Below are 13,874 nucleotides of genomic sequence, written 5' to 3'. Positions count from 1 at the left end.
ACTACCACCACCACCACTACCACCACTACCACCACCACCACTACCACCACTACCACTACTACCACCACCACCACTACCACCACTACCACTACCACCACCATACCACCACCACCACTACCACCACCACCACCACTGCCACCACTACTACCACCACCACCACTGCCACCACTACTACCACCACCATACCACCACCACCACCACACCACTACCACTACCTCCACCACCACACCACCACCACCACCACTACCACAACCATACCACCACCACCACTACCACCACTACCACCACCACCACACCGTCACCACCACTACCACCACCATCCACCACCACCACTACCACCACTACTACCACCACCACCAGCACCATCACCACTACCACCACTACTACTACCACCACCACCACCACCACCTCTACCGCCACCACTACCACCACCACCAGCACCATCACCACCACTACCACCACTATCACCTCTACCACCACTACCACCACCACCATCATCACTACCACCACCACACCACCACCACCACCACTATCACCTTTACCACCACCACCACCACCACCACTACCACCTTTACCACCACCACCACCACCACCATCATCACTACCACCACCACCTCTACCACCACCACTACCACTACCACTACCTCTACCACCATCACCACTACCACCACCACCATCATCACTACAACCACCACTACCACCACACAACCACCACTACCACCACACAACCACCACCACCATCACTACCACCACCACCACCTCTGCCATCACCACCACCACCTCTGCCACCACCACCACCACTACCATCACCATCACCACCACCACTACCACCACCACCACTACCACCACCACCACACCACCACTACCACCACCACTACCACCACCACCACACCACCACCACCACTACCACCACTACTACCACCACCCACCCCAGGACTCCAGGTAGCAGATTCATGGTGGCAAAGCTGAAACTGGAGCCAGCCCACCCAGCCACCTTGTCACCCATCACCACAGTCTCTGTGTGTGAGTGAGGGCCTGGCTCAGCCCATCTCTGAGCCATCTCCAAATGTGGGTCTCATCACCCACATCCTGCCTTTCCACGCCCTACAGTGACATAGAAGAAAAGTGTTATCATAAACATAAAGCTGGGAAATGCAGGCCTCCAGAGGTATGAGGGGGTTTCAGAAAGCCTATGGAAAGAGAATTAAAAGATGAGTGTTTTCTTGGGAACAAAAAAAAAAAAGCTGGAATCCCTGCACAGTTCTTGCATAACATGCATCTTCACTGAACTTTTTGAAGGCCCCTCACATGCATGAGTTTCAAAATTTGGGGCACTAAAGCAGCTTATCGGCCTGCGCCACGGCTCAATAGGCTAATCCTCTGCCTAGCGGTGCCGGCACACCGGGTTCTAGTCCCGGTCGGGGCGCCGGATTCTGTCCCGGTTGCCCTCTTCCAGGCCAGCTCTCTGCTGTGGCCCGGGAGTGCAGTGGAGGATGGCCCAGGTACTTGGGCCCTGCACCCCATGGGAGACCAGGATAAGTACCTGGCTCCTGGCTTCGGATCAGCGCGATGTGCTGGCCGCAGCGCACCGGCTGCGGCAGCCATTGGAGGGTGAACCAACGGTAAAAAGGAAGACCTTTCTCTCTGTGTCTCTCTCTCACTGTCCACTCTGCCTGTAAAAAAAGAAAAAGGCAGCTTATCTTTATTATTCCATGAACTTATATGTACTCTCATTCTTTGTACGCAATTGGCTGAACATAGGCCAAGTGAGTTGGTTGCTTTACAGTCCAAGCTCAGGACCCCACAGATAGACATCCACTCCCTTGCCCTGGCCAAGGCGTTGCAGCCTGTTTCGGGGTCGGGTACCAGACTTCTGCTTTCCTGTAAATTCCACCTGCAGATGTGGTCTGGGGAGGCCCAATGTGGCCCCTCTGAGACAAGAATGCAGGCAGACCACGATGGCCCCTGACCTTTAGGCCTAGATCCCGGTCCTTGAATTTCAGGTACATGCACATAGAATTGCCTTTTGAGAGCCGACTGGGCTCAGCCAGGTTCAGGGTACCCACAGGGACCTCTGGCAGCCCATGCTGGACTGCCCCCCCTCCTTACACTCACTCTGTCATCAGGCCCTGAGGATACTGGGGTCTCTACAGGTTGCTCCTGTTTGCCCACACAGGAAGACCTGGGCTACTAAGAATGGCTCCTGGCCAAGCTTATTTAATGACTCTCCATTAATTAATCAAGACATCATACAAGGTCGACATTTACAGAGGGTTCCCCAGAAGAATGTATAATGTGTATAAGAACATCTGAGACTTGTTCCTAGGAATGAGGACAAGGATAATAAATAGGTACTAAGCCAGGGCCTTGCAGTTGTTTCATATGCTCCTGTCATGCCACATGCCACAGAAAGACTGGCAGCCTTCTATGTGCATATGTGACACATGACAGTCATGGAAGCAGACGTGGTAACTGTAGTCTTCCCTTCTACCTGGAAACCCAGACAGACTTTTCTACAATCCCTTGACACCATCCAGGAGCCACTCTGAAAGGAACATGGGGATGCTGATCATTGCCCAGGGCAGCCAATGAGGAAGCCTGGGAAAAGAATTTAGGGGTGGATGCAGTGCCATTGGAACTAGTTAGGAGGGCAGCTGACACCTTCCTCCTGCAGCAAGGGCCTGGGCATTGCAAAGGTCCCAGTTGGCTGAGGTCTCAGTTTAGCACCTTTCCATACAGGGAGCAATGTTTGAGCTTCCTGTCCCCTCAGGCATGCTCATGGGGTACCAGCTGGGGCGGCAGGACAGCCTGCACTGAGTAGCCTGAGACCCACTGCACAGGGCCTTTGCACCACCCTGCCTGCAGCTCACTGATGTGGGGCCTTTGCCTATGAGTTCTCACTCATGCAGTCAGTTCTGGGCACCAGGATGAGAATTAAGCCCTGATAACCGGGCACAGAGGCTGGAAGTCAAGCAGTTCCCAGAGTGAGCTTGGAGGGCCGCTTGCATCACCGCTCCCGAGCAGCCTGGTGGAGGCACACCTCTGGGCCCCAGCACAGAGATTCTCCTTCCCAGCTTGTCACTTTTCACCATCTTCCCATGCTCCCCCGGGTCAGAGCATGGGGTGTCAGCTGTCAGGATTCAAGCATAAAGTCAAGAATGTCTGCAGGCCTCCTCCCTCCTGGGCAGGGCCTGGATTTGAAGGAGCCTGGGTGGCCTCTGCCACACACTTTCACTCATCTGGGGACACAGGTGCCTTCTCTGGAGGCCCCAGCGATTCCAGCCAACGTTGCTGGAACTCTCTGAGGCCAGGGTTGGAATGGGTCAAGACAAGGGGTCAGTGATGAGGGTTCTACCAAACATCTCTGAAGGGTCTCTTCGTGCTCTTTCTAGAACTTCGATGATGGTGACTCACGCTTGGACTCCAGTGAATTCCTGAAGTTTGTGGAGCAGAATGAAACCGCCATCAACATCACCACCTATGCAGACAAGGAGAACAACAAGCTGCTTAGGTAGGTGAGCAGAGTGAGGGCGTGGACCGTGGACAGCCTGGAGGAAGCTGCCTGGGACAGGGGTTCTGAACCCGTTCTGCCTGCCAGAGCCACTGGCGATCAGAGAGCAGGAATTCTGGCCTAGGCTATCCTGTGAACAGTGTAGATCTAATATTGCACAACACTGGTATCTGAATGGTTACTGTTTGGGGCCAGGACTTGTCAGAAATAGAAGAAGGTGATCTTAGAGTAAACTACCAAGGTCACACCAGAGCAGAGCTGTCGAGGTGTTGTGGTTGTGGATGGTGTTTCACTGGTTCACTTTCTGAAGGGATTACATTCATGCGTTATTTAACTGAAGGCCTAAAATAGCTTCAGTGTTGATTTTCAAGATAATCAGTGCCGCTTCGTGTCGATTTCCCTAATAACTACTAAAGCATGTCCCTCTCTCTTTTTTTGTATCACCCCAGGATAAAAATTTTTCAAAATCAATCCCTGCAGAACTGCTGGTTTGCTTCTAGCATATCAGTAAGAACTAAAAACAGGAAAATATCTCTGTTCTCAAGGAGCTCAGAGCAGAGCAGCTAGAAAGAGTCTTCCTTAATCGTAGTTGCTGACCTTAAAGCATAGCATAGTTCATACTTTGATAGCCTGAAATTCGATAACGCTTCACAGTTTCAACGCTTGCTCCTCCTAACATCCCAGTGACGGGGAGCATCTTGTCCTCCTTTTACACATGAGAAAACAGGCACGGAAAGGTTGAAAAATGAAGCTCAAGGCCATGCAGTAGTAAGTGACGGTGCCAGGGCTCAGATCCAGCCAGGGGGAGAGAGGGGACGGAGACTCTATAAAATTCTTGGTGAAAGATCTCTTTCTAGAGTGGTTAGAATAATGCTTCTCACTGGATTCTTTCAGATTCCATGTTCTTTTCACATCACCTGTCATCTCTTCTGTTTTGGTTTTCTTATTTGTGTTGACGTGACCCATAAGGCATGGGGAAAGGCAGCTGAGCGCTCATGGAAGGTGTGCGGGTCTTGGAAACATTTGGCAGTCGTGGTGGACAAAGCCGTCCCCTGACTGTGTCATCTTGGAAGGAACGGTTGAGCAGCTTGAGTGATCTGATATCCAGTGCACCCAACGAAAGTGTCAAGGCTGCCAAGGTCAGGATGGGGGAAGGTTGCGGCAGCTCAGCACGGGAAGAAAGCTTCCCAGTGAGCAGCCAGTTGGCAGCCATCTCCCTGGGCACCCCCACAGGGCAGGCCACAGGTGTGTGTCATCGCCGTGCCGGCCGCCTTTCTTGGGAGCAAAGCTGAGGCCTTGCTAACGCATTTCTCCTGTGTTTCCTGTCAGAGGCCTCTGTGTCGACGCGCTCATCGAACTGTCTGATGAAAACGCTGACTGGAAACTCAGCTTCCAGGAGTTCCTCACGTGCCTCAACCCATCCTTCAACCCTCCTGAAAAAAGTAGGCCTGAGCCAAGACAGAGCGGTTGGGAGTGAGGCCTGGGAGGGAGGCCAGGATGGGGAGGACTGGGGGAGTGCTCCAGAGTGACCTGAGAAACTCCTCCGCGATTCTAGGCTGGGCGGCAGCTCCATCATCTCCATGCCGAGTGTAGGGTCCAGACATCTCGAGGCTGATGGTCACGTTTGCTGTTGTGCCCCTGTGGGACAGGAAGGTCTTACACAGACTGTAGCAGAGACATCCTCTCAGCTAAACTGGTGCCGCTCTCTTTGTGGTCCAACAGAGTGTGCGCTGGAGGACGAGACCTACGCGGATGGAGCTGAGACCGAGGTGGACTGTAACCGCTGTGTCTGTGCCTGTGGGAACTGGGTGTGCACGGCCATGACCTGTGACGGTGAGCTGCGCCTCGGGCACGGGGAACAGGAGGAGGCCACATCACGAGATCGCCGTGAGAGACGTCGAGGGGGTGGGGGCGGGTGGTGGAGAGGAGCGCTGGGGCTGGGAGCAAGGACCCAGACCCCGAGTTGTGATGCTGGAGCTCCCAGTGGGCACTGCTGAGGGCAGAGCACTCTCCCGGAGGCCCAAGTGTGAAAATGGCCCCAGAGGCTTCCAGCAAGAGAGCCCTCAGATCCAGGGCCCAAGTAAATGTTGCTGTGGGACTGGAATAATAAGGAAAGCAAATACTTAGGTAGTGAGAACTATATGCCAGATGTTCCTCTAAGCATTTCCATGTCAATCCACTTAACTTTTATGACACCTTAGAAAATTCGCTGTGAAGACTCAGGAGGTAGGAGGACAGAGTGACCCCTCCTTGCCGTACCCAGAAGAAAATGGAAAAATGTCTCTAGACCTTCTTTCACCTAACAACATTGGGGAATCTTAAAAAAGAGAGAAAGTATGGCCGGCGCCGGGGCTCAATAGGCTAATCCTCTGCCTAGCGGCGCCGGCACACCGGGTTCTAGTCCCGGTCGGGGCGCCGGATTCTGTCCCGGTTGCCCTCTTCCAGGCCAGCTCTCTGCTGTGGCCAGGGAGTGCAGTGGAGGATGGCCCAAGTGTTTGGGCCCTGCACCCCATGGGAGACCAGGAGAAGTACTTGGCTCCTGCCTTCGGATCAGCGCGGTGCGCCGGCCGCAGCACGCCGGCCATTGGAGGGTGAACCAACGGCAAAGGAAGACCTTTCTCTCTGTCTCTCTCTCTCTCACTGTCCACTCTGCCTGTAAAAAAAAAGAGAGAGAGAGAGAGAGAAAGTTGAGGGGGTTGAGGCATGGGCAGGGTGAGCTGGGGCAATAAACATGTTAGAAAGATTTAGGGGGACAGGGCGGGGACACAGGCTCCCAGCAGGGCTGTGCTACAGTGATGCCAAAGTTCAAGAAGGACTCCTAGGTCAAAGCCAAGGCCCAGCCAAGGCCCAGGGACGCTTGAGATTGGAAGAAAGAGAAAGATGGTGAAGCCAGATCTGGGATGAAGAGTCACATCAGTGTGAGAAGAAAGGTCAGTTAGAACCAGACCCAAAAGTTAAACTGAACGTGGAGAACCTAAAACTAAGCCCCGCTGCACACATCACACAAAATCCAGATTGCCTCTGTGTGGACATCATTTCACAGTCAGACAGCCCTGGAGTGCTCATCCTCCTCCCTGGGTGACCTCAAAGAGCAGGTCCAATGTTGTTGCCCCAATGGCCTGAGGATGTCTTGGTGTGTAAGCCAGGGATATTTCGATTTTAAGTAGCTAACGGAGGCAAGAAAGAGCAGTCTGTGCCTAGGATCCTGTTTAGGAAGATCACGTAAGATGGTAACTGGGAAACAAAGGGCAAGGACCCAGGAAGAGGTTCTTCTAGACAAGGCGCCTAGGGGACCCCAGTGGTAGAAATGGAACCTGGTATTATCCAAGAGATCCCCAGTCTGCCTCAGTCCAGCACTGAGGGTTGTCAGGGTGGGAAGGCAGGAGACCAGGAGAATTCCAGGGACAGTTTGTAAAAGAGCAGGAAGACAAACGAGACACGCAGTAGCTACTGAAGCCAGCAACATCTCAAATCAGTGTCCCAGCCAGCCTGAACCACTTGTCTTCCCGCAACTCCCATCAGTATCTCTCCATGCCTGACTGCGCCTGTGTGGCTTTGTCAGGGACACCCTGCATTTCTAAGACACAGCAGTTGGGGTGCAGCTGGTATACAGGACTGTAAGCACAGTTGTCTGGTTAACAAGTCCCTCATATGCATCAGATGATGGCCAGACTCCTACCCCTACGGACACTGCCCATCCACACACACACAGCTCTGGGCTCTGGCCCTCCCTGCCTGGTTCAGAGCTCTGTATGAGTATGGGATCCTGTGCTGGTGACCAAGGTCCTGAGCGTGTCTTGATGTGTAGGCCCAGCATTGGAGAGGACGCAGTAAGGGTGGCATTTTACAGCATTTTCAGGTTAGTGCCTGAAAGTTAGCATACTGGTCTTAGATCGTAAATCCCAGTGAGACAAAGGAGAAGGTCATCAAGAGTGGAGGGCAGGTAGAAGCAGAGCCAAGGGAAATTGCATTGAGGGACAGCTTGATGCCAGTGTCCAGAGTGCATGTCCTGGACCCATCTCCTGATAGGAAACATCACACCTGATAAACAGAGATTGCCGGGCTCCGTCCCAAACCCACTGGATCACAATCTGCAGAAGAGCAGCCTGGGGAACTGTGTAGTTTTCGTTTTTGTTGATCCCACTGAGAGTTTGGGAAATATTTCTAGGGCCAGTGCTGGTCAACCTTGGCTGCACATCAGAATCACCTAGAAAGCCTTTTTAAAAAAAGAAAAAAAAAACACTGAGCCCAGGTTTTATCTCATGTCAACCAAGTTAGGATCTCTGAAGGTAGGACCCAGGCAATTATATTTTTAAAATATTCTCCAGGACAGTTTGAAGGGGTGTGAGTGGCTGCCAGTCACTGCCCAGAGGAATTCCCTGAGCCAGGACCCAGGTTTTTGCCACAGCTTTTTCTTCATGATATGCTAAGCAGTTGAAGGAGACACGAGGAACAGGCCAGAGAGGAGCTGGGGTGAATAGCTTTGTTAACAGATGGGACAGGGGAGATCTTGGTGGGACCTCTCACTGGGTTACCACAGCCGCCACTGCTCTGAGCTTCGGTTCTTCTTGCAGGAAAGCATCAGAAGGGGCCGCAGGTGCAGGAGGAGGAGGAGATGACCAGATACGTCCAGGAGCTCCAGAAGCACCAGGTGAGGGGCGGCCTCCATGCTGGTTCAGGCCCATACACCACACAGCACAGACACGACCTGGTGTCCCAGGAGACACACCCCGCTCAGTACAGCAGATCCTGAATGAAACCACCTCACCTGTACCGTCCAAATGTGATACCGATGTATCCCTGCTGGGTCCTCCTCCCAGGGTCAAGGAGATCCCAGCAGATGTAGGTTACAACCTGGTGGGGGCTGCTTAAGTAAGAACCAGCCAGGTGGTGATTTGCAAATGAGGTGGAAGTGGTTTGCAAGTGAGCCTGGTGCTAATGTTTCCTATCAAGGCCACATCCAGACCAGAAAATTGTGAGCTCCTTGAGAGCAGGCTTTGTAAGTGGTCACCATTGCACCCTCACATGGAGCACAGGACCTGGAACATAGTCAGCACTAAGTGTGAAGTTAATGGATTTGGACCACAGCAGAAAGGCTAGAAAACAGCTTGGGATTGACAAGTCTCCTTCCTGGAGACCCGAGAAGATCATAAATAAAAATTCTGTTCAGGTTCCGTGTCATTAAGTCGAAGGCCTCCTTGGGCAAAGGCTTCTTAGGCAGAGTAGTGATCTATTGTCATAGTAAGGAAATGCTGGGCTCTGGTCCTGCCTTTCCACCAGCGTGTCGTCGTATGATGGGGGTGCCTCACATTTCTTGCCTGTAGGCCAGGTCTAGCGGTACAAGCCTGCTCTCCAACACAGATGTTTTTAATGAGTGTAATGGTCGTAAGCACTGCTAAATTACTGAGATGAAATATTTGACATGAGTAAAAAGAACCATGAATAGTAATTGCCCATACTTAGTGATAATTCTTTATGTATATTTTATCATTGTCACTGCCGATATCAGTGAAATAGCACAAGTTTCTAGTCTTGGTTTTTCTAAATTCTATCAGTGTTGGGTGCCCAGATGAGTTCAGCCACATAACTGGGGTGGGGGGGGTGGGGGGGTGGGGAAGCTTTACAGGAATTCCTTTCATCTAGGCTGGGGCGATTCTCAGACAGCGGGGAGTGAATTATAATCACTGTTTGTCAGGGTCTCTGTTTCATGTGAGATTCCTTAGAAGCAGAAGATGCTGAGACAAGTAGTTTATCTGGGAGGAGGTCCCAGGAAACATCAGAAGGGGACTTGGGGAACACGGGGTGTGTTCAGGCATGTTGCCATCAAGGACAAGTGCAGTTGAACCCGGTTGGGGAGCTGAGTTACTGTGGCTGAGCGGCAAGGGAGCTGGGGTACTACAACAAAAGCTCCCATCAGCTATCAGAACCTTGGAAAGCTGCTGCCAGGAAACCTGAATTCCTTGGCATTTCTGGCCGGCCAGCAAACGTGCTCCCACACCCAGAGAAAGCCCTCAGGCAAAGAGCCGGAGCACTGGCAAAAGGAAGCTGAGTCTGCGTTCACCAGCACAGTCAACCTAACAGGCTAGGGGAGGAGCACCAGCTGTGTGTGGTAGATAACAGGCCTTCACCATTCAAGTTTTAAAAACTGAGATGTCACATACCATGAAATTCAGTCCTTAATAGTGCATTCTTCACTGGTTTTGTATGTATAAGATTGCCAACCATCACCACCACATAATTCATCGTCATCCTCCCAAGAGAAAACGCATACCGGTTGGGTACTCCCCATTCTCCTGTCCCTCCAGTCCTTGGCAGCCACTAATCTACTTTCCAACTCTATAGATCTGCCTATTCTGGAGATTTCATTTAGATGCCATCAGACAATATTTGCCTTTTCTGCCTGACTTCTTTCACTTTGCATACTCATTACGAGGCTGAATAACCTTCCAGGCTCTTACAGTCCATACTGTGTACCCATTCATCTGTTGCTGGATATTTAAATCATTGCAGTGTTTTGCCGGTGATGAATGCCATTGCCGTGAACACTGTTGTACACCTTTTTGTCTGAACATATGCTTTCCGTTATTGTGGGTCCAGCCTTGGTGTGGAATGGCTGAGGCCCACAGTGATTCCATGTTTAACCCTTGAGGAGGCCCCAGACTGTCTTTCCAAAATGACTGCACCCTGATACACCCTCATCAGCTGCTCCACATTCTTCACAGCCTTGACAACATTTGTCATGGTTTTTCATTTTGTTTTGTTTGTTTTAGTGTGGATTGGAAGTGGTACCTCCTTGTGGTTTTGATTTACATTTCCCTGTTGACTAATGATGCTGAGAATCTCCTGATACCCTTACTGGCCGTTTGTATATCTTGCTTGGAGAAATAGGCCAGGCACAGTTGTTAGAGGGCTACTTTATCACTCCTGTTTTGCAGTTGAAGACATGGAGACACAGCAGTTTTCATCATCGGCCCAAGGTCTCCCAGAAAGTACCATGGCTGTGATTCCAGCTCAGGCAGCCTGCTCACAAAACCTGTTGCTCTGAACCCTTCTCTGCGTCTGTTTGCTTCAGAACATCTGACAGCACTTCCATTTAGCATCATTTTTTCCTCCTTAAAATGGAGACAACAATATTTGCTTTGCTTGTTCTAAAGGAGTTCAGATGGGGTCAGCTCTTAATTCAGTGACCGTGTCACAGATGGGACATGGTCCTTCCTCCTGAGTTGTTCATTATCCATGGAGGAGCCAGACATGAAAACAGACCTCAAATTCAGTGTCAGCTTCTATCTGCCACATACCAGATACATGCCGCAGTGTGTAACATTCCTGATGCCTGTCTTCTCTTCTCAAAGGAGACAGCTGAGAAGACCAAGAGGGTGAGCACCAAAGAGATCTAAGGAGGCGGCGCCAGGAACGGTGTCTGGACCACACCTTCTCTGCCACTTCAGCGCTGAGTCCAGGACACACGAGGGTCTGCTACAATCGCTGAATCACCAGTATTTGCTTGTATAGCAATGACTTTTATTTTGTTTATGTGTTTTGCAATAAAGGAAATGGGGGCGGCTGGCTAGGAGGGGAAGGGTCATAGCCTTCATTTTTGGAGTGCTTTGGAGGAAGCTGTAAATGATGCCCTGGGGCTGGAGGCAGGTCAGGAAAATGCATCAGAGTTGGGAGAGGAGTCAGGGCAGCAGGCAGCAGGCTGCAGGGACGGCCTGCAAGGCCAGGCCAGAGAACTCAGCAGGCTGTCCCTGGAGGAGGGCTCTGGGAGGCTCAACGGGGAGGAAACGCCTTCTGCTTCCAGCCCCTTCCAGTTGCACCAACATCTGTCCTTCCCTTCTTGGTCCCAGCCGCTGCCTGGACCTCCACAGCCTTTCTGCTGGTTGCCCAGTGTCCCACAGGCTTGGATGGAGTTGCCGGGAGGGTGTGCTCGCATGATGGAGATACTTGGCTACTTCAAGCCCCTTAGAGACCTAACCAAATTTTTAAAATCCTTTTTACCAAAGGTGCTATTTTTCTGTAAAACACTTTTTGTTGGCACGTTGACTTCATTCTTCAAGTATTATCATTATGTTATTGTTGTTTTTTAATATTTTATTTTCTTGGCTAGATATCGAGCTTTTGTAATTATTTTCCAGTAGTCCTACCATTTCAATGGTGAAAGGAGTTCTATAGTCCAGAGCTTCCCCACCCTGCTCACTAGACCCAGTCCAGAGGCGGCCCCCTTGACTTCAAGCAGATCAGCCATGTTTTAGGGGAGCAGGGAGTGCCTTGGACAGAAGCCAGGGGAGGAGCATGCATCTTCATTTATAAAGCTTTCAGGATCCAAAAACTTCCATTTGTTTTCATTTACTCTGAGAGGTTCAGGCAAACCAGTATTCCACAGCGTGGTGACAAACACACCTGCCAGGTGAGCTCGTGGAGGACCACTCAGAGCCGCGACTCTGGCCCTGCCTCCCGCTTCAGGCCCTCGGGCTCCTCAGTGCATGCGTTCACCTTTGGATTTGATAAATCGTAAGCTCTGTGTGGTTCTGGTCATTGGTGCAGGGAGAGACAGGTCCCCATGGTTTCCCTTCTTTTCCTTACGGTAAATGAAACCTTGTTGTTAGGACATCAGAAGTCAGACAACCAAAGCCAGGATGACCAACTCTGAGCTCACTGTCAGTGCTCCTGCAGGTGGGGCTCTGATGCGGAGCCTTTGCGGGCCCAGGAAGAGAGTGGCAAAGAGAAGCACCCTACTCAGTCTCCAGCTTTGCATTTCCAGTTTAACCTGAGTGGGAAGCAAACGACTTTTCCCTTTAGAGATGAGGACAAAAGAAGGTTTCAGATTCAAGGGAGCTAAAACACGGAGACTGAATCTTAAAACTGTCACTTAGGAAAAGCTGGTCATTCCAGTCAGCCCTGAGTCTTTTAGCTTCTCTGATTATTAGCTCGCTCTGGTGATTAAGATGCATGTGGAATAACAGAGATTAAAAACTTGACGTAAGAGCTCACTGGCAAAGAAGCGGACTGCAGACCATCAGCGGGGCATTGAGCTTGGGCTGCCTAGGCAACGCTGAGAAACTCGTGCCGGAAATGGAATTCCTTTTAAATAGTTTTCCTTGTTCTCATTTGCAAGGAGAAAACTCCCTGCACTTGGTTTAGAATTCTGAACTTTTATGTATCATGCCACTTAAAATCTCTCTTGGCACCCCACTTTGCACTCTGAAATGCAGCTCCCTGTCCCAGTGCCTTGGAACACTCCCAGCAGCACGCCTTAATCAAAAGTTTCGTCAGCCCTCAGACGCTATAAGAGAAGGCAGGGGGACCAGTTTGGTGAAAGCAAGCAGCACAGTGTCCCTTCGCCATCTCACAGCATTCAGTGTCTGTTCACATTGAGAACAGCCGTTACCACCCAAGGCTCCGGCCCACCCTGCAGCGTTGAATTCCCCAGAGCAAATCCACATTCCTCTTGAGTTCGGCTGCTTCTGTGTAATTAGGGCAGCTGTGGTCTGCACTGTAGATTCACATGATCTGAGAAGCGCTCGTGGAAAGCTGCTCCCTAGCCTCCTTTGGGAAGTCTTGCATGGAGCAAACAGACAGGATTAAATCAGGTTCAGTTCCCTCAGCCCTGTGAAAGCACAGGGCGGAGACGGCCAGTCCCCTTGGGCTCTCTCCGTGTGTGTGTGTGGTTTTATGAACATCATGGCATTGAGATCCGTGTCCATGGAAACCTGCCCATGTGCTGTGACCCTGGACTCTTACATCACTGTCTCTGGCAAGCAAGGCTCCCCCACCTGCTACAAAGCCCGTGTGAGCCAATCTGAATGTCCTTCCTTTACACCCATGTTCTTAAATAGTCCAACTTCAGGAAACAATTTGAACAGGTTTCTATTGCCTGTGTGTTTGTGAAAACATATTTGTATTTAGTATGCTTCCATATTCCATTTAACTTGTTTTTGTAACTCCTGATTCTTTTTTTTTTGTTACTATTGATAAATAAAGAAATTAAAATAATAGTTTGATTGGTTTTCTTCTCCCCCCCATTAAGACCAAATAAAGTTGTAAGAACATTAACTGTTTACCTCATAGAAGTGGATTTGTGATCAGGTGCTTTAAAAGAACCTGAAGAATTTCTCCTAAAAGACCTTGGGACTACAGCTGGGAGGGAAGGTTTACTCAGGGGCTGGTAGGATCAATCCTCTAATTGGATCACAGGGAATATCTTAGTCCATTCAGGCCACTGGGTAATTTTTGAAGAACAATTAATTGCTGACAGTTTTGTAGTCTGCGAAAGTCAAGATCAAGACACCCACAGACTTGTGTGCTGAGGGTTTGCTCACTGCTGCAAAGATGGTTGGAGCCTCTGTGCTGCATCCTCTTGGGG

At 50.8% G+C, this 13,874-nt stretch overlaps 1 protein-coding gene across 1 annotated transcript in view; it reads left to right on the top strand.

Moving 5' to 3' along the window:
* The window catches only part of FSTL1 (follistatin like 1), a 63,421-nt gene extending 49,915 nt beyond the window's left edge, over positions 1–13,506 (top strand). The window contains exons 7-11 of the mRNA XM_008266866.5: positions 3,393–3,511; positions 4,841–4,953; positions 5,234–5,344; positions 8,086–8,162; positions 10,864–13,506. Of these exons, the coding sequence (XP_008265088.2) occupies positions 3,393–3,511; positions 4,841–4,953; positions 5,234–5,344; positions 8,086–8,162; positions 10,864–10,908 (465 nt within the window). The 3' untranslated portion in view covers positions 10,909–13,506. The remainder of the gene's footprint in view (positions 1–3,392; positions 3,512–4,840; positions 4,954–5,233; positions 5,345–8,085; positions 8,163–10,863) is intronic.
* The last annotated feature ends 368 nt before the right edge of the window (positions 13,507–13,874 follow it).

Source organism: Oryctolagus cuniculus, chromosome 4 (assembly GCF_051225735.1).
Source record: "Oryctolagus cuniculus isolate XC-2025 breed Fujian yellow rabbit chromosome 4, ASM5122573v1, whole genome shotgun sequence".
NCBI classification, from domain to species: Eukaryota; Metazoa; Chordata; class Mammalia; order Lagomorpha; family Leporidae; genus Oryctolagus; species Oryctolagus cuniculus.
This window is presented reverse-complemented; position numbering and strand designations above follow the sequence as displayed.